At 44.0% G+C, this 20,814-nt stretch overlaps 1 protein-coding gene across 1 annotated transcript in view; it reads left to right on the top strand.

The window, feature by feature from the left end:
* Window positions 1-12,544, top strand: part of PREP (prolyl endopeptidase) — a 158,382-nt gene extending 145,838 nt beyond the window's left edge. Inside the window, exons 12-15 of the mRNA XM_066248268.1 lie at window positions 100-194; window positions 3,562-3,693; window positions 7,072-7,228; window positions 11,797-12,544. Of these exons, the coding sequence (XP_066104365.1) occupies window positions 100-194; window positions 3,562-3,693; window positions 7,072-7,228; window positions 11,797-12,091 (679 nt within the window). The 3' untranslated portion in view covers window positions 12,092-12,544. The remainder of the gene's footprint in view (window positions 1-99; window positions 195-3,561; window positions 3,694-7,071; window positions 7,229-11,796) is intronic.
* Window positions 12,545-20,814: the final 8,270 nt, after the last annotated feature.

Genomic DNA, 20,814 nt, shown 5'->3' with positions numbered 1-20,814 from the left:
GTTTTGGGGGTACATTTTTTTCTGAAATGGAGGGAAATAATGTGGTCCTTACTAGGCGATAATGGAAGGCCATTAGTTTTTTTTTTTACTGTTTCTCAGTGTGTCCAGGCTTATCTTTGTGAGACACATGGGTGGCGTCCTCGCAGTGGCCAACATCAGAGGAGGTGGCGAATACGGAGAGACGTGGCATAAAGGTGAGGTGTTTTCTCTGCAGAAACACAATGCGGCATAGTCAGAGCTGTGTCTGAATGGCTGAGGGGGTTAGGAACAGAAAACATATTATAACCAAATGAAAAGGATATTTCCTTCCTTTAAAAACAACTTGGTCTTTACACATTTTGTTTTTCGTTGTATTTCGTTTAATGAAGTACCTGTTTTTCAGAAGCATTCACTGTAGACCATAATCAGAATTATTTGCTGTGTTGGCAATACAGTGGGTAAATTTTTCTCCATCTCTCAGAAGTGAGTCTGGGGGCACTCTTGGGTATTTGTTCTTTCTCCTGCTAGCCTGGCTTCTACAGTTCAGCATTAATTGGCTATCTCAAAAAAGACTTCAAAGTGGGTCATTTTCTCTTACAAGAGCAACCTGAAAGAGAGCTTTCCTGCTCCCACTGTGGGCACCCTTTGCTGGTTCTCTCATTCCCCAGCGTCACTGAGAAATAGCACCGTCCAAGCGCTGCTGCTATGACTCTGCACAAGCAGGTTTCAGACACAGGAACCAGGGCATTGTTCTTTTCTGGTTTAAATGCTTCCCTCTCCATTCCCTGGCCTCCTGAGGCATGTATGCTCGTCGACTGAGTTGATTGCTTCTGTACTCAGCCTTGTTCCTGGATTCTCACAACTCTTTTAAAAAATAGTAATTTTTATTTGTAAAGCCTTACCTCTCCCTTTTCTTAATATATGGAGCACACACCCCCTTCCAGGCTTTTGTGTATCTGGAATTCATGGGCTAACCACTGGCCTGAAAATCGTGTTTCTTGCTTACCTCACTCCTGTGTCCTGTGGGGAGGACGTGGCCCCGTCATGCCCTCTAGCTCCCTGCTCCTCCTCTTTCATCACCAGCCCTCATTTATAAGGAGGCCTTCAGGGACAAAGGGAGCCACTCGTACGTGGGGTTGGTCAGCAGCACCAGGCAAGAGAGGTCTTCTCCCACAGTAGAAACATCAGACACTACCCTTCATCCACTGTTCTTCTCTACCTTCCCGAACCTGAGGCCAATGGCTCTGCTTTTCTGCACTAGTCAAATGATCAGAAATGACAGATCTATAAAGACATTTTTCATACGTACCTATTAGGTGTCGAGATTAAGGAAAGGCCCGAACCCTGGGTATACATCCCAAGGGCTGACGGTGGACAACAAACCGTTGGAGTGTCTTAGCAAGAGTTCGTAATCAACACATGGGCTGTAGGCCTGCCTCCCATCTTAGGTAGAATTCTGCCATGTCATTCCCAAAGACTTTATCACTTCTCATTATGTTTGAAACAGCATAGAATCCATTATATATTTTTAACTTTGACCTGATATTAAAATTTAAAATCATACTGTGAAATTGTGATATTAAGAGATGACTGATAAAAGGAGAATAAAATCTCTATATACTGTATGTTTGATTTACATTCCAAATTCATATGCCAGCTCTAGACCCTTTAACTTGCCTAATTTTCTAGTTTAAATGTTTGTGATGTACCCAGACACAAACACACACACACACACACTCACACACACACACACACACACACACACACCACAAACGCCTGTGGTCTTTCCGCAGAGAAACCGGATTCTTCTCTAAGACCCCCCCAGTCATCAGGGGCCCACCATGCTCTCACCCAGCAGAGTGCCCGGGTCTTGGCCAACACTTTCTTTCTCATCTCTCTATTAATTAGAACCAATTTATTATCCAAAGCCTTGGGGAGTTTGAGGCTAAAAGTAGACCATGTTTTAGACTGATTCATAAACTTTCTCTAAATTTAGACAGTGAAAGGACCAGAAACAGACGTTTCTCAGACCCTAGTCTACTGAATGTTGATGAAGCTAAACTCCATTCTGCTAATATAATCCTCTTTAAAAAACATAATCATCTAGCCAAAATGATATTATCCTGGAAACTGAGTAATCCTAGCTGTTCTAATTCACCAGTAATTTCTTATTAAAATCTTAATAGCATTTGTTTTGATATGAAAATGTTTTTTTAGTACCACTGCTTTATCTTTCATTGAATTTCTGCAGACGTGGTTAATCTCAAATATCATATTAGGCCTGGCTGCCTTTTCTTCAGTTTATAGGTGCTTATTTTAGACATCGGTCCCTTGGAGGGCATGCCTTGGCCATTGTTTTTTACTTTTAGATATTCCAAGACCTTACAAATGTTCCTCTCTGTAAGTAAGTGCTTTGTGTGGTTTTAAACATTGGAGTGACTTCCAGTTGAGTGTTGGGAAAAAATAAGTTTGTAAAATCTGTATTTTCTGGTTTTGCTCACTTTTATTGTTAAAAATGGTTCTGCCCACATGAATGGCCATCACCCAGGTGATTCGGTTAATTACCTTTCTGCTTGGGAAGGGGCTTGGTTATGCTAATGTGTGCTGGAGGAGGGATTTTCGTGCCCAAAATTTTTAAAAGAAGGAGCTAGGAGGCCTTTTTGGGGGGAGACCACGTGGTTGTAGAGGAGGCAGGGAGCAAGATGGTGGGGAGCTGAAGGGGAACAGAGGTGGGGCCCTTGATTCTAGGAGACCTCCGATGAGTCAGTGGTTTTAGGAGGCCTGAATGGAAAGGGAAGTGTTTTCCCTCTGTGTGTATTTACTCGCTTGCCAGGTGCAAGTTAGGATTAAAGGTAATGGCCCACCTGTTCTTGGCTCCCTTGTTTCATTACGATATATCCGATCTATCCGAATTCAATGGGAACCTGCACAGGCCAGGCAGCTGTGATGGTGGTGGTCGAGGCTACTGGCTTTACAATGAAAAAGCCCAAAGTCCCTGGGGAGATGTTTGAGACTCTCTTCATTAAAGACTTAAGAAATCTCCCCACCTAATTCTTATTTACAACAAAATTGGAGGACATATTCCTTACTTACCCGTTTCAGACTCCTGCAAAGAGGGTGAGCCGTGTGCCCACACGGAGCACTCATGTCTGCCCTCCTGGGAGGGAAGCCGCACAGGCCGGCGTGTTCTCGCTGGGATGGAACGCTGCTCCAGGCTCCTTCCAGTCTTCAGTTCGGCTTCTCCAAAGTGGAGGGTCTTTCATTTTCATGGTTCGCTGACGTAACAGATCATTTCTTTCTTCTCTGCGCGACATTCACCTTTGAAGTTCCAGGATTTCTTAGAAAACAAACAATTCCAGAATGAATTAGCAATTGTGGAACTGTTGTGGATTTTCACAATGAATAACAAAATTTGAATTGAGGCATTTTTCTAAATGTAGAATTAGCCCCTTGTATTTAAATTAAATTGAGCAGTAGTTGAAACTATCCCTGTCATCATTTGAATTCCCATTGGGTTAAACAGTGGTGTTTGCTAATGTTTTGTGTTGCTGATTAACTATCTTCCACCTTGGAACATTGTAGGTGGGATCCTGGCCAACAAACAGAACTGCTTTGACGACTTCCAGTGTGCTGCCCAGTATCTTATCAAGGAAGGTTACACGTCTCCCAAGAGGCTGACTATTAATGGAGGTTCGAACGGAGGCCTCTTAGTGGGTAAGAACTAAATTTTATTCATGGTACTTACTAGTTAATACTCTGGGGTTTTCAGATACACTGTCTGTAGACAGCTCTTGATTTGCTCTGGCTTGTGGGTGGAAGCAGTGGTACAAAGTAAGCAAAACTCCTTTGTGTTTGGGCCTGAAGACCCAGCTGAACCCACACTCCAGAGTTGACTCATGATAGCCAGAGAAGTTGTCTGCCCTCCTGTTCTGTGCTATTCCAGGCTGGCCTGCAGTTCTCCCCCCGGCTGGGTGGGACCCCCTGCCCCACAAACTAGAGCCCCAGGTTTCTAGGCGTCAGGTAGCACAAAACCTGATAACCCCTCGAATTGTGTCACTTGGAACCTGTAAGATGTGAATAGCACTAAACATTTGTTGAGCTACTACACCCGGTGATGCTAAATGCTGTGGGAACAGAGAAAAGACATGAGGAAAGTGAGGTACATACAGAAATGGACACGCGGCACAATAGTAATGAAATAGTCCACAGAAAAGCTCCCAAGATAATGAGTACCTCGTGTGTCGGGCCCAGGCTGAGCCCTTGGCGAGCACGCAGCCTAGGAGAGGGGACTAGAGTATTCCATGTCACAGAGGAGGGCACACTGGGCACGCAGAGGCTGAGCAGCTTACCCAGTGTGACACAGCACGAATGGTGATGCTGGGGTCAGGGCCCAGCACTGCCTCCAAGTACCTAACTCTTGGTGGTAATGAAATTTTAGTTTGCATTTTCTCTCTCAGTAGCACTGGACGTTGTATGGACATGTATAGTGGACCTAAACTTTGCTTGCTGAGTCTTACATCCAGTGTCATTAGGACATCAGGGACCATCGTACAAAGGTGGAATAGCATATGTAAGCTCAGCTTAAAACACATGTGACAGTTCTTGGGGTTTTCAGTCCACGGTTTTGGAGGAGGGTGGCCAGGTAGCAGCACACACACTGTTTTTCCTTGTCTTGGAAATATACTGAGCCATGTCAAAACCTGAACTCCTTTTCTGAACTGTTTACCCCAAAATAATATAATCTTGAAAAAAAACATTGTCCTTTGAAGGTGAAATATATATGTCCTAGATAATTTGTTTTAAGTTTAGAAAGTATACTGATAAAAAACCTTATGAACAATGCAGACAGTGCCTCTGCCTTCATGGAGCTTTCATTCTAGGCTAAGGAGGCAGGCAGTACACCTCAGGCCCTGCAGCCAGCATGAGCTCAGAGGGTTCTAGCAAAGGGGAGGGGCCCACGTCCGTGTCTGAGCACAGCGAGCGAGGGAGAGGTAAGAGGTGGCGCGGGCTAACCCAGGCAGCACCTCAGAGCCAGACTAGAGGAACTGCTTACTGAGAAATGAGAAGCTTTGGGGGAGTTTTGAGAGAAGTACCACAATTTGACTTACCTATAATGGTGTTAGTGTAGGTTAAGGCCAAAAAGCAGTCCAGGTAGGAGACTTCTATCCAGTGGGAGACGGTGGTGGCATGGACCTGGGGTGTAGTGGCAGAAGTTCTGAGAAGTGGTCAAATTTGGCTGTATTTTGAATTGGACCCACTTGACTTTGCCTATGGACTACATGTGTGAATTGTAAAAGAAAGACAAACTAAGGACAAGTCTAAGATTTACAGAAGATGTTGAAAATACCATCTAATTTCAATAGTGGGAGAATTGTGAAATTTACTGGTTCATCCAGTAACTCTCTTTATACTTTCAGAGTTTTATATTCAGGCATTGGTCTGTATCTGTTGACAAACCTGGTCCCTTAAGGAGTCTGCAGAGATCGAGTTCCCCCAGCAGGATGCTGAGTGCACAGTGCTTATTTAAAAGGACAGATGCCTGTCTCTCCCGCCTTTGAGGAGGATCTCCAAGGGTGGGACTAAGGATTCAGCATTATGAATAAGCTCTGAAGTCAGAGGGTAGGAACTATATTTTTTGCCAGAGGCAGGAGAAGTACGAATCCCTTGATGAAGTCCTAGTCATGTGTAGCTTTAATGTGACTTCCTCCTTAACCACCTTACACCTTGTTGGGTACCCCTGTGCCCTAGTTTCATAGCACCTGAATTTTCTCAACACTGTCCTTGCTTGTCCGTTTCTTTGTCTTTCCCACTGAAATATTCACTGACCTATCACTGCTAGGCACATGGCCAATGTTCAATAAATAGTTGCTGAATTATCAAAAAATAATTATTTAAGTGACTTATATATACAAAGATGAGTATCTTTAAAACAGTACAAGATGGTGTGCCAATGTTGATTAGAACACTGAGCTGGGTTTTAGGCCCCTCTTCTGCCATGGGCTGCAGAACTATTTCTTCTCAAAACACTTTCCCACACCAACCAGTTCTGACACTACTCAGTGTTAGCACAGACCCCACAGGGTGAGGGCTCAGACCCACCACACTGCTCCCCTTCGCATGCTAATCACAGGGTCTCAGTCCCCTATTCTTCACTGACTGGCTAGTAACTGAGGTTCCCAGGACCCCCTCCTCAGGTTCGATAATTTGCTAGAGCAACTCTTAGACTCAGGAACACTCTTTTCTCACAGTCACAGTTTGTTATAAAGGCTAGAACCCAGGAACAGTCAGATGAAAGAGGCGCAAAGATAGGGCAAGGTGTGGGGGAGGGGTGGGTGTAGAACTTGCCTGCGCTCTGGGCACACCACCCTTTTGGCACCTGAATATGTTTATCAACCTGGAAGCTGTTTGAATTCTGTTGTTTAGGGGGTTTTATGGAGGTTCTATTATTTAGGTATGATTGATGAACTCATTGAGCCACTGGTGATGATTCAAGCTCTAGTCCCTCCCAGTAGTTAAGGTTGGTAGGACTGACAGTTCCAACCCTCTAATCATGTGGTTGGTTGCTCTGGCAACTGGTCCCCATCCTGAAGCTATCTAGAGGCCCACCAAGAGTCACCTCATTAGCATAAACTCAGGTATGGTTGAAAGGGGCTAGTTATAAATTACAAAAGACACTCCAGAATTCTGTGTCAGGGACAACGACTAATATATATATTATTATATCACAATATCGCAGGCTTGTTTTGAGATCCTGAACAGTTTTCTTAACCTTCTTCATCAGCTGTGAAAGTAAGTAGAGATAAGAGGAAGGGGACATAGGTTTTCCTTGAGTTTTTCAAATAACCCTTCTCCATTGAGATTCACTTTGAGGAGTAAATCTCTATTACTGGTGAGAATATTCCACCCTCCAATATAGTGGAAGGAGGGGGGAAAGCTTGTAGACCATTAAGCAGGTAATTTATGATGGTTTCTTCCTGTGCTCTAAGTAAAAAGGCAACCAAGGTTCTGAAAGCATCTAAGTGTTGTTTTGATTTGGTTTATTTAAGTGTTTAATGATAGACTGCCTCCCTGGTTTTTCACCTTGGTTTTTAGCTGCTTGTGCAAATCAGCGTCCTGACCTCTTCGGTTGTGTTATTGCCCAAGTCGGAGTAATGGACATGCTAAAGTTCCATAAATACACCATCGGTCATGCCTGGACCACCGATTACGGGTGCTCAGACAGCGAACACCACTTTGAATGGCTTATCAAGTAAGGTTTTCATTTATATTGATGTATGTGTTGCTAACATTTTGATATCCCTTTGATTGACTTCAGAATTATACCATTTGACTTCTTGCTCTCCTCTAAGTCTCATATTTGCATAGAATTTACTTTAAAAGTAGGGGAAGTGATGAGAATACTGTCTGTCTGCCTTGTTTTAATGTTGTCTTTAGCAAAAACAAACTACAGAAATGTGAAAGGCAGAATTCTAAATGTGTGCCCCACCCCAGCTCACCCCCTGGCAAAGATTTGCTACTTTCTTCACTTAAAACACTAATCTGGGTACTGATGTGAAGGGACTTTGCAGATTAAATTAAGGTTACTGATCATCTGACATGAAAATAAGATTATCCAGCTGGGCCCAATCTATAATGACATCACCCTTAAAGTCAGAGCACTTTGGCTGGAGTCAGGGATGCAGCAAAAAAGGAGGTCACAGAGACTGGAACATGGGAAGGACCTGCCCACCCCTGCTCACTCTGAAGATGCACAAAGGAGCCTCTAGCACCTGAGAACCACAGGGCAAAGAAATGGGGACCTCAGTCCTACAGCTTTGTGGAACTGGATTGTGCCAACCACCTAAAGAGTCTGGAAATAGATTTTTTTTTCCCCTGGAATTTCCTGCTAAGAACTCAGCCAACTGACATCTTGATTTTAGTCTGGATGGATTAAAGCAGAAAACCCTTAAACCAATGCAGATTTCTGACTTACAGAACTGTGAGTTAAGAAAACAGGATTGTTTTTAAAAGCTACTAAAGTTAATAGTACATTAAGCAAAAACTACTTTTTAAAAAAGTGTCGTGTCACTATACCTTATATCATTATATGGGAGTTCTTTTTTAAATCAAGAATGAAGGAAATAAAGAGGAACATGTAAACTTATTTTGTGCTCTCAGTGTAACTATGTATATTTGAAGCTCCGAGTTGCATTACAGAAATACTATCCAGCTTCCCTTTCGTAGCCTCAACCAACTTTGGAGATAATGAGAAAATGACAGATATTAGATTCACCAGACCACAGGCTACATTCTTTCTTGGCTCTTCACTCTCTTTTCTTCACACATATAAGGGTTTATTTAGGGCAGTGGTTCTCAAAGTGTGCACCAGGGCGCACTGGTATGCACTAGAAGATTTCCAGGTGAGCCCTATGGTATTCCAGAGAAACATGTGCCTGTTGGGGATCAAAAAACCAACAGGGTTTTTGGAATGTAGATTTTTGGGGGACAAGTGTGGGAAATTGGCTGTAAGCTGACAGTCTGCCCAACCCCCCACCTCACTTGCCTGATTAGGTTGCAAAAGGCTGTTAAGCTGTGGTACTGGATTGTTTACACTACCCCCATGTTCCCCGGAAAGACTGGAGGCAAGTTTCTTCTATCCTTTGTTTGGTGAACAGTTAAGATGATATGTATGGTGGGGTTTTCTGCATTTGGTAAAATTCTTGGGTTGCCTTGGAAACATGATCAGAGACCATTGATTTGCTAATGGCCTCACTTTGCCCTATAAATAAAGCAAGATGTGGTTTTGGGGCGCACATTGTTCTTGCAAGCAGCAATTACAGGGCCTTCCCAATCCCGTATTTTCTTAATTCTGCACTGTTCCCACTCAGGACCTGGAATTACTAGCTGCGCTGGTTCACGGCATGTGCCCAGATATAAAAATAAATATAGTTACTCTGTTATACCATTTCATTACAGAAATACCGCTCTTTTGTTAACACATCATTATTATATTTATTATTAACACATCATTATATTATTTTTAGATAAATACACCCAAATAAAACTGATAGATTTCTCAAAAAGAAACATGGTATTGAAGAATCTGATTCTGGAAGTGAGAAAAGGTTAAGTGTAAATAAAATAAAACTTGAAAGCTGATGGGCAGAATTTAATTTATAGCATTTTCCATCACTTAACACTGAACAATACGATTGGATTAAAAACCCATTTGTGGAAGCTTCAAGTGATTTTGGTTTAACATTAATAGAAGAAGAACTGGCAGCTGTATCCACTGATCACGGATTGATGATTAGACATAAGGAATTGTTTCTTGAAGCCTTTTGGATTTCTATAAAAGAAGAATATGTGGCAATATCTAAAAAAACTTTGAACATTTTACTACAATTTTCAACCTCCTACTTATGTGAATTAGGATCTTCTATCCTCAACACAATTAAGAGTGAAAAGAGAGGAATTCTTTAATGTATTGAGGAGGAAATGAGAGTTTGCCTTTTAAATATATGCCCAGACATTGAGGAAATCGCTAGGACACATCGGGCTCATGTTTCTCATAAACACAAGAATGAAAAAACTTAACACATTCGTGCCGGGACCTGCCAAATTTACTAAATCTTACTAAGAATGTATATATATAAAAAGATAACTTTTTTGTCATTTTTTAACCTCTCTTTTTATGAATTCTAAAAAGCATAACTCAAAAAATTAACAAAAATGTTTTTTAATGTCAGAATAAATTTAATTTTGTCATATTTATTTTGTTTAATTACCATAAAAGCATGCTTGGACTTTATATTTTTTCTTTAATATTTGACTTAATTATTATAACATATTTCTCAGAAATTTGTACATAGTGCACCTACAATTATTTGTAGGATTTTAAATGCGCCCCAATTTCAAAAAGTTTGAGAACCACTGGTTTAGGGATTATCAGCAGTATTTAAGAATTGCTGTTGAAATAAAACAAGCCTGTGCCCCACACTTCTCAATTAACTGTAAATTTATCAAGATTTTTTCTTTCATTTTGTATGCTTTTTATGCCTAGTTCTTTCCAGTTAGAAATTCATCTAAAATGACTGAATTTCTTAAATTGGATCCTTTTAAACTACTAAATCCAGTTCTTTGGCAGGGGTAGGGATACTTTACTTTGTGCATTTAAAAACTATTACTTTTAAATGCACAAATAGCCTCATTGACAAATACTGGTAAAAGCTGAATATTTGAAGAAGCCATAATTCAAATTAACTTAGAAGAAATACACATTTAGGGGGACTCAACTGAAAATACTGAGTTAATTGGATCTTGAAGACAGAAAAATATTTGATGGAACCTGATACTTCTAAAATTAATTTGAAAGCAAAAAAAGAAAGTTCTAAATTTTTTTTCCTCTCATGATGTCTGTGATATACAGGGTAGGTAAATGTAGGTTTAAAGTTGTGAGTATGCGAAACTCGGTTTATTCTTTATCACTTATTGTTTGTATCACGACTGTAAACCCATTCTACCCACTCACCTATATTCCCACTTCAGACTTGAACTTTCCAGCCTAGCACTCACAGGCCTGCATTTTCCTCTTACCTGCCGCTCCCAAGCAAGCTGAGAGCTTAGCCCCACACCATGGAGCCAGAAGGGGCCATGTAGGGAGCTGCTCAAGCCCCACACCCCTGGAGTATGTCCCATGAAGCACCATCTGGAATATTAATGGGGGCCCCTAAAAAAAGAGGTGGATAAATAAAGCCTAACAGATTTTTTTCTAGAGCGTATCTCAGGATCTTTCATGTATAAAGGTGGCAGGTGTATCTTGGGTTATATTACTAGACAGAGTTTTCCAATCTTGTTTCCCCATAGAACTGTTTGTTACCTGGAAGTCTGGGGCTAATCCAGAAACACCAAAATGAGGTCAGAAAACTGGTTCATTGACATCTCATCTTATCAATTGGGAGGGCTAAACCCCAGAATGTTTAGCCGTGACTTGGTTAACTGAATAGCAATTTTACCATTTTCAGCTACCCTCCAAAGTAAAACTCAACTAAAGTAGTTGGTTCTATTCATTAATGCTGAACCCTTTGAAAAACATGACATCCATATTGAATAATGTAAAGAAATGTAAAGAAAAAATACCCAGAGATTTCCCTCACTTAACTATATCAATCAGTGTTTAATTCAACTATGCTGTTATTCTAAAACACTTGTTAGCCGACTAGGAACTTATCTCGTACTTCAGAAAGTGCCTTCTCTGTTCCTCCACGAACCTTCTCACCATTGCCCAAGGCAGTTCCTTCCTGCCGGAGGCCAGCAGCCCGTCCAGGTGTACACTCAGGAACGTAGACCTGGCGAGGATGCACAATCTTCTTAAGACTGCCCAGCTGAGCCTGGAATAAAGGTTCTATAGATGTGAAAGGGACAGAAAGCTGATTTCAAGTTTTCAACAAAGAAAAGGTTAATAATCTAAAATGACAATCAGTCCACTTAGTAGCAGTGAGAAAATAAGTTTAAAGAATGTGAAAATTCTCAAAACAGTAAGTGTGCCTATAGTGGGGTTATTTCAACAGCCCTGAGAGTTTCTTTTCTTATACAGCCCTCCATAGTAGGAGCCAAATAAACGACACAGCTCTTCCAATTGGCAGCGGCCCTGGCCAGTGAAGGCCCACACAGCGGTGTGGTGCTCACCTACGTACTAGGTAGCGTAGCCCTGGCTGCTGCTGCTGCTAGACTGGTAAACCACACAGGCCACTGTGCCCTGCAGTCCTCCTTGATCATCCTAGTGAACAAACAACTGCTGTTGATATTTAGCATCACGAAAGTGTCTTTGCCTTCCAGATACTCTCCGTTACATAATGTGAAGTTACCAGAGGCCGACGACATCCAGTACCCGTCCATGCTTCTCCTCACTGCTGACCACGATGACCGTGTGGTCCCTCTGCACTCCCTAAAGTTCATTGCCACCCTTCAGTACACTGTGGGCCGCAGCCGGAAGCAAAGCAACCCCCTGCTTATCCATGTGGACACCAAGGCGGGCCATGGGGCTGGAAAGCCCACGGCCAAAGTGATAGAAGAAGTTTCAGACATGTTTGCATTCATAGCACGGTGCCTGAACATTGACTGGATTCAGTAAGTGGGACTTACTCTGCTCTCGGCAGCCGCAAAAAACCTCAAGGGCTTCCACACCATTAAAACCGAGACACCACTGGGCATGAGACTCCCCACGTGAACATTATTCCTGCACCCACAGACTGCAGTTGAACAGAACTGCTGCAGGAATTATTTTATCTTTTTTTAGGCTTCTTCTTTTCAGCAAGCCCTTAGCGGTTTTTCCCCCCACACCCTGTGCGGGCACATGTTGTTTTGTTGTTGTTTTTTTTAAAAGGCATATTTGGATAATTTACTAAATGGCGGCCAATGCATTGTGAATATTCAATTGCTGAATAAGAGTCATAGGCATACTCCATATATAACACCTCAGTGAAATTTGCTTCTATAGTCATAACCAATATATCTCGATACAAATGTGAGAACTGATCTCATGAAAGACTTCTTTGCAACAACAATAAATGTTATTTAAGATTGAGACGCTATTTCTGGTTCCTTTGTTTTGAGGGACAACTAACTCCCTCAGTGTAGTCATTCTGGCCCACGTCCCTTTTTTATGGAAAAAAGCAGTTTGCCTTTCCACACAAACTAATTTCCAAACAATGGAGTTACAGAACATTAGCACTGGAAATATGTATAATACATTTGAGTTCATCCATTCCGGCTCCCTTGTTTATGGGTGATGAAGCTATTAGAGGCGGCTGTCTTATGAATTAACTACTGAGTCAGCACATAATCTGGAGCTCTTCTGGTATGCCCTGACCGGGAATCAAACCTGGGATGTCCATACAGCCAGCCAATGCTCTATCCACTGAGCCACTGGCCAGGGCCACCTTAACACCTTTAAAGAGGACTGGCCAGTTATTTTGTAGAACATCTCTGTTTTAGTTTTCCTGACATTTTCTCAAAACTAGAATGAGGTTATGAGCTTTTGGCAAGAATATCCCCCACTGTGACGTTGTGCCCTTCTCAGTGCATAATATCGGGGAACATAGAATAGGTATGTGTACTGCCGGTGGTCGAGGCCAAGCAGCTCCACATTGGATTCAGGCAGACAACAGAGAAACTGTGGAGCCAGAAAGTGTTGGGCCATTTCTGTTTAATAGATTCTCACGATGGCCGACGAGCAGACTGGCAGGGGAAAACCACCTCTCAGGCAAACAAACAGCAAAAACAGCCCCTCACAGTGGCGGGCAGGCAATCCACCATCCGCAATCTACAATCCACGCTGAAGGCAAGCAGCCAGGGCCTTACATAGTCTACCTACACATGGTGCTGCCACATGCTCACACACTAATCAACCAAAGTGTTTGCAGCTGGTAAGCCAGCAAGCAAGCCTAACACAGCTGTTTTTCCCACATTTCACCCCTTTAGGGTAGCTCACCTCACAATCTGCACAACAGGTATCTTCCGTGTGATGTTCCCTGTGCGAGGAGTGAGGTACATGAAATAAACAGTCTACAGCAACAGCACAAGTTATACAATAATTACCAAGGTGCCCTTCACAATGTCTCCCAGAGCTCTCTGCCCAGGGAGTTAACTGGAGGCGCACCTCTAGCTTCCTACCCCATGGTAGGTGGGTGGCCATGTACATAGTCCAGGGCTGTGTCCATTGAAACCACATCTCTGCAACTGGATGGGAGCAGCTTTCCAGTGCGGGAGGGCCTCTGCAGGTGCTGCACCCCACATCAAGGTCTCATAGTACTGTCCACAAGTGGCATGTCCATCCAGCAAGGGAGCCAGTGCCCCTCTCTGGTCACAGTCCAAGAATCCACTACACTGTCCAGTGCTCAATCCACGATAGACAACCCAGCTGTCTGTGCAAATCACCAAGGTAAAGGTCCATTACAGGCAACTAGCCATACAGCTCTTTCTTAATGGACCTCAGCACCTTTCCATAGTGCTCTGTCCATTGCCACAAGCCCATCCAAACCTCTCAGAGGTCCAAGCTCACAGGGCCTAGTGGAGTCAAACACATTCAAGGCCTGAGCCACCTTGATAAGTTCTCTTAGCTGTTGCTGCAAAAAACAAAAAACAAGCCAAAAAAAACCCATCTATTATCTTCTAATGCCAACACCTGCTGCACATTAGAAGTGGACCAATGGGTTGCTGATTTCACATGGGTTCTCCAGCCCCCTGCCCATCTCTGTTGGACGGGTCCCTCGGCCTTTACAGTCCCCTTTCCCTTACTGCCCTCACAGCTTTATGATTTCATGCTGCCTCCAGCTCCCCCAAATCTGTGTAACCACATTGATGGGCTGCCCCACAAAGGGGCCCAGGATAGCCACTAGTGACCCAAAAAGGGCTGATGGGGCACTACAGAGAATAAGGTCCCTCCTCCCTGCTGTAAACACTTCCTCAACTGGCCTACAAGACCTTGGGTTGAAAGCAGCATTCTTCATAACTAGTTTCTGGAGGGCCTGGGGCAGCTCACTATAGGACTGTCACTGACTCACTGCCCCCAGCCAGTCCCCAGCATTCTGCCAGGCTGTACGAATGGCAGCCATCACCCATTCTGATAGGGGATCATTTCCTGGGTTGTCATGGCAGTTCTGAAGACGCTGCCTCAAGAAGTTGTGCATGGTAATGGTGGCCAATTTCTCCATTTTTGTTCTTGAGAGCATGATACCATCCACCCCTAGGTCCCACAACTGTAGCAACCAGGCTGCCAGGGCCTTGGTGGGTTTCTGCCTGAATTTCACCCCCGACTCCATCAGCTTTGTATGGGTGTAGGGCCAGACCACAGAGTGCTGCATACCTGCAGAGGGGGCTGTGCCTTCCCCTGAGGGACTCTTGGCTGCTGGGATTTTACCTTCTGGGTGACTACTGGCCAGGCTCTGAGTCTGCGGATGGCAGTTTCAGCCCAAACCTCCTCCTCAGAAGACAAGGAATTGGAAACACCTGCTCCTGCTGACTCAGAGCCACTCTGCCAGCATGTATGCAGCTCCTTCTTTGGCACCTGCTTCAGCTCCTACAGCTGCCGGCTCTTGGTCTGAAGTTGAGACTTGAGCTCTTAAACCCGCAGTTATTTCTCAAACAACAGTCTCTGCCAATGTTCAGCTTCCGGGGCAAATTGCAACTTGCAAACCTGTAATTCCTTCTCCAGAGACTATTACTTCTCCAGAGCCATTGGTGCTCAGCCTTCCTGTCATGCAGCAACTCTTCAGAAGGGTCAGCCTCCTTCTCCAGCACTCCAGTTCACGTCATTGTTGGTGCTTGGTCCCTTCTCTCTGGGCCAGGAGTCCCCAAACTATGGCCCGCGGGCCGCATGTGGCCCCCTGAGGCCATTTATCCAGCCTCCGCTGCACTTCTAGAAGGGGCACCTCTTTCATTGGTGGTCAGTGAGAGGAGCACATTGACCATCTCATTAGCCAAAAGCAGGCCCATAGTTCCCATTGAAATACTGGTCAGTTTGTTGATTTAAATTTACTTGTTCTTTATTTTAAATATTGAATTTGTTCCCGTTTTGTTTTTTTTACTTTAAAATAAGATATGTGCAGTGTGCATAGGATTTGTTCATAGTTTTTTTTAATAGTCCGGCCCTCCAATGGTCTGAGGGACAGTGAACTGGCCCCCTGTGTAAAAAGTTTGGGGACCCCTGCTCTGGGCTGTAAAAAACACCCAGTCCATGGCTCCGAAAGGATAGCCACAGGGAACCATATGCTGGAGAACAAGAACCACTCCCCTAACCCACTTTTCAAGGGTGTTGGTGGCCCTATACCAATCTGCTCCAAATCCTGCCCACTATGCCAGATGTAATGCCAGCGGTCGAGGCCAGGCAGGTCCACATTGGATTCAGGCAGATGGTAGAAAAACTGCAAAGACAAAAAGCATTGGGCCATTCCCATTTAATAGACTCTTGCAAGCAAAAGTGGATGAGCAAACCGGCAGGGGAAAACCATTTTTTCAAGCAAACAAACAGGAGAAACGGCCCCTCACAGTGGCAGGCAGGCAATCTGCAATCTGCCATCTGCCACTGCAATCCGCAATCCACCCTAAGCACAAGCACCCACAGCCTTACATAGACTATCCACATGTGGCGCTGCCACATATTCACGCACTAATCAAGCAAAGTGCTTGCAGCCAGTAAACCATTGAGAAGCCTAACACAGCTGTTTTCCTCACAGTATGCCTTATTCCTGGTGATATCAATTTGAATCATTTGGTTAAGGTGGTGTCTGCCTGATTTTTCCACTACTGTAAAGTTACTACTTTTCCTTCTTGCAGATTACCTTATAACTTAATGATAGTTATATTTTGCCTAAATTAAAGTACATATTTAAATGCCATTCTTTGGGAAAATTATTTGAGACAAATTACAATAAAAGAGATAGATATACAAATAAGGTTCTTGCATGTCCTCTTTCAATGAATAGTCCTTACTTGTTTCCTAAGCCTGCAAGAAGTCTTACTATTTCCTTCTTAAATCCAGTCATCCCAGGTTCTACCAGTTGCACCTTCTAACTATGCCCCAGCTGTGTCTTCTTCTCTCCAGCCCCATCATGTTTCATAATTTGTCTCTCTGATTCCAAGTCTTCATTTTTTTTTTCTGAAGTTAGAAACGGGGAGGCAGTCAGACAGACTCCCGCATGTGCTGACCGGGATCCACCCAGCATGCCCACCAGGGGGTGATGCTCTGCCCTTCTGGGGCATCGCTCTGTTGTGACCATAACCATTCTAGTGCCTGAGGCAGAGGCCATGGAGCCATCCTCAGTGCCCAGGCCAACTTTGCTCCAATGGAACCTCGGCTGCAGAAGGGGAAGAGAGAGACCGAGAGGAAGGAGAGGGGGAGGGGTGGAGAAGCAGATGGGTGCTTCTCCTGTGTGCCCTGGCCGGGAATTGAACCCAGGACTCCTGCACGCCAGGCCGATGCTCTACCACTGAGTGATTCCAAGTCTTGATCCACTCAAATTCTATTTACTCATTAACTCCAGAGTGAGCTATAAAAAGCAAGTAAGATCAGGTTACCTTCCACCTTGAGCCTTGAGTGGCTTCCCACTGCCCTTAGGCACAGATTATCTATGCAGCAAAGCCTGCAGTGGGCCCTCCAGATGGAGTGGTGATAAAATGATCCCCTGGGTAGCTGAGCAAGTCAGTCTCCCAGCGGAAAATCAGAACCAGCTGGGGAGCTTGTTAAACGTATCAACCCATGGAGAGTTTGACTCAGAGGAAGAACCTGGGCTCTGCAAGGTAACAAGCTCCCAGATGACTCAGATATGGGGGTCAGCCGAGGAATCACAGATGAGACACACCAAAGTGGCATTAGTTCTTAAGGGGAGCTATGCGGAAAGTTTTCTTGAGTTTTCAAATGTCTGTAATGATGTTGCAATCCTGTCATAATTACTGTATTTCCCCATGTATAAGACACTCCTGTGTATAAGACGCATCTTAATTTTGGGGCCCAAAATTTGAAAAAACAATGTAATATATAAAGTTATTGAACTCAAGTTTTATTCATCATAATCTTCATACAACTCCTCATCACTGTCAAAACAATGGGATTTGCAAGTAAAAAATTTACAACCACTGTATAAGATGCACCCAGTTTTTAGATCCCAAATTTTACAAAACTAGGTGGATCTTATACATGGGTAAATGTGGTAGTAAATGTATCTAAATTTATTGAAAATTACATGAAATAAAAAATCAGCTAAGTGAGAAGTCCTGGCATATTCTAACTTCAGTTGAATTTGCATATATTACAAGAATATTGTAATTTTTCTTAAGAAAGGTGATAATTTTATTTCCTAAGACTACTTAAATTTAACTCCTTAGTGGTATGCATGTAAATCTTTGGATCATGAAATTTAAAGGTCCCAACCATTGCAGTATCCAGCAAAGCCATGTACCAAGCTCTAGTCCCTATACTGTAAAGCCAGGCTGGGCAGGATGGCTGGCTGTGGAGTACAGGAAATGCTACACATCATTATGGCACCCAAGATTTGAAAGACAAATAACAGGCCCTGGCCAGTTGGCTCAGTAGATACAACATTGGTCTGGTGTGTGGACATCCCATGTTCAATTCTCAGTCAGGGCACACTAGAGAAACATCCATCTGCTTGTCTCCCCCTTCTCTCCCTCTCCCCCTTCTCTCCCTCTTCCCCTTTTCTCCCATTCCTCATTCTCTCCCCTTACCCCTTCTCTTCTCCTCCTCCTGCAGTCACTGGCTTAATTGGTCCCAGCTCCTGGTTCGAGCATCAGCCCAGACAGGTTGCTGGGTGGATTCAGGTTGAAGCACATGCGGGAGTCTGTCTCACTATCTCTCCTCCAAAAGAAGGAAAGAAAGACAAATACAGTCAGTCCCAGCACTAAACATGCAGTCATTACCAATATTTTCAAATTTAAGAAGTAAGCAATTTTGAAAATTCAAGCAATTATTTATGTCAAGTTTATGATACTTTTAGAAGGGTAAAGACCTGAACCCTCTAAAAGTATACACTTATGTAAGCCTTTGCATAATACCCAACAGTAACTCTTAGCCTGGTGTTTATAAACAAAACACATATTACACCAATAAGATTTGAATAAATATATAATGTGAACACATTTTGTCTCCCAACAAAATAAGAGGGGTGGTATTTAATCAGATTTTTTGTCAACATGCACCTCCCTCCACTCTGGTTTTGCAGTTGAACTTCCCAGGGACATGCTGGTGGAGATAAGAGGTGGATACCTTGAGTTAGCATGTACCAGCCTGTGATAGGCTAAAACTACCTGGGTCCCTAAGTGCCTCTGCTCTGAGCAAGAAGCAGATGGAGTAGATTCCCTGTCCTCAGGCCCAGCGCCTTCACCACCTCTCCTTTGTTAATTTTTCTGCGAGAAATGTATATACTTTTTAACTCTCAAGAAAAACTTGGGGACATAAATTATGACAATATCTTGATTAAGAAATGAAGTCTCTTTGGTGCATTTTACCACCCATGTCCCCAAGCACACTTAAATTACACCCTGCAAACACCAGGGTTTTTTGTCGTTGTTTTTTAGATTTTATTTATTCATTTTTATTAGGGGGGGGAGAGAGGAAAGAGAACAGGGGGAGGAGCAGGAAGCATCAACTCCCATATGTGCCTTGACCAGGCAAGCTCAGGGTTTTGAACTGATGACCTCAGCATTCCAGGTTGACACTTTATCCACTACACCACCACAGGTTTTAAAGCTCAAGCTCCCTTTTGCAAACCAAGCTGGCTGAACAAACTGCCCTGGGGAAGGGAATGACTAGGAAAGATGCAAAGTTGATCTAGAAGATGACGATGGAGTAGGCGGACGTTCCAACTGCCACCTCCCAGGACCAAATTGGATTACAACTTAATTTAAGAACAATCATCTTGAAAAACCAAATTTGGACTAAACTAAGAGGAATCTATAACCAAGGATCACTGAAGAAGCCACACCGACATTGGTAGAAAGGGCAGAGACGCGGAAAGGGCTGCCCCGCTCCCAGGAGTGAGCAGCGTCCCAGAGGGACTCTCATGGCAGTGTGGGCTGCCCTGAGAGGTGTGGGTCCTCATCCCTAGGATCAGAGCCTGAGCCTGGAGCCCTACAGCCTAGAAGAGGTGCCAGGACAGTTTTTAGCTGAAAAAAGAGCCAGGTTACTGTTTGTGAGAAAGAGACAGAACTCTCAGACCCAGGCTCCATCTTAAAGGGCCTGCACAGAAAACCTCATTCACAGCCACTTATCTGCAGCTCCAGTGACGGAGAGAGCTGAGAGGACTGGAGTTGCAAGAAGAGAGTGTAAACTCGGAGGCCCAGGGAGAGACACTTTAGGGGAAGGCCACCCCTGTGCTGAGTCATTTCCCAATACTAAAGTGGCCATTTTTCCTGGGAGAAGCAACACCTTCCAGCAGCACCCTCAAAGGGAGGCAATTGCTCCACCTACCAGAGTCTCTCCTGCTCCAGTTAGGGCAAGGGGTCACTCGGGGACAGGGAGTGCATCAGGGACACAGGTTTTGGGTGCTGAGGCCTGAGCTGCACCGCCCCACCACTCTGCTGAGTGCTTGCCAGAGGGACAGGGGCAGGCTGGCAGTGGGCTGGTGGCAGGCCAGCGGGCAGACCACACCTCTGGATCTCAGAGGCCACATCCACTGGACTCCTGTGACCACATCCTACTGAGGGCTGAAAAAAAAAGTCTCAATAAAATGAAACCTGAGGCCAAGGGGCAAGCCACACCCACTACTCTTCTGAATCCCTGAATTACCATGCTGAGCCTAACAAGCAGCCAGCAGTAAGAGGTGGCAGAAAACAGAACTCAGGGGAATTTGAACTTTTAAGCAGACTTTCCCCAGGCAAAGAGTAGATAAAATCCAGCCTAGGAGTGCAGCTGATATTTACAATGGCACCTGGGCCAACGGAGGCCCAAACTCTGGATCACTTGTGGTTCCAAGAAGGTTGCTAAGGGCCAGTCATAAGCAGTGACTCCCACTGGTTGGTGCCAGGTTCCTTCCAAGGAGGTCCAGGGCTGGCACATCCAGTGGCCAAATGCAAAGAGCATTAGTCCAGGACCTAACAAGCCTTGTTAGAGTAATATCTGAAAGAAGGGCTTCTCACACCTGACCGAGCTAAGGCACAGAAAACACCAACACAAACAGCAAAAAGAACAGTAGCTGCAGACAAATAGCATACAGTGGATTACAAACAACAGCTGATGCCAACCCAAGAAGATCTAGAAACAACACAACTAGAAGCTGAAGGCAGACAACAACAACCCTAGGTTCAGCTAACTACACAAACAGCACACCCAAAGGAGGAGTC

This window comes from Saccopteryx bilineata, chromosome 12 (genome assembly GCF_036850765.1).
Source record: "Saccopteryx bilineata isolate mSacBil1 chromosome 12, mSacBil1_pri_phased_curated, whole genome shotgun sequence".
NCBI lineage: Eukaryota > Metazoa > Chordata > Mammalia > Chiroptera > Emballonuridae > Saccopteryx > Saccopteryx bilineata.
The sequence above is the reverse complement of the archived record's forward strand: the minus strand, read 5'-3'. Positions and strand labels throughout refer to the sequence as shown.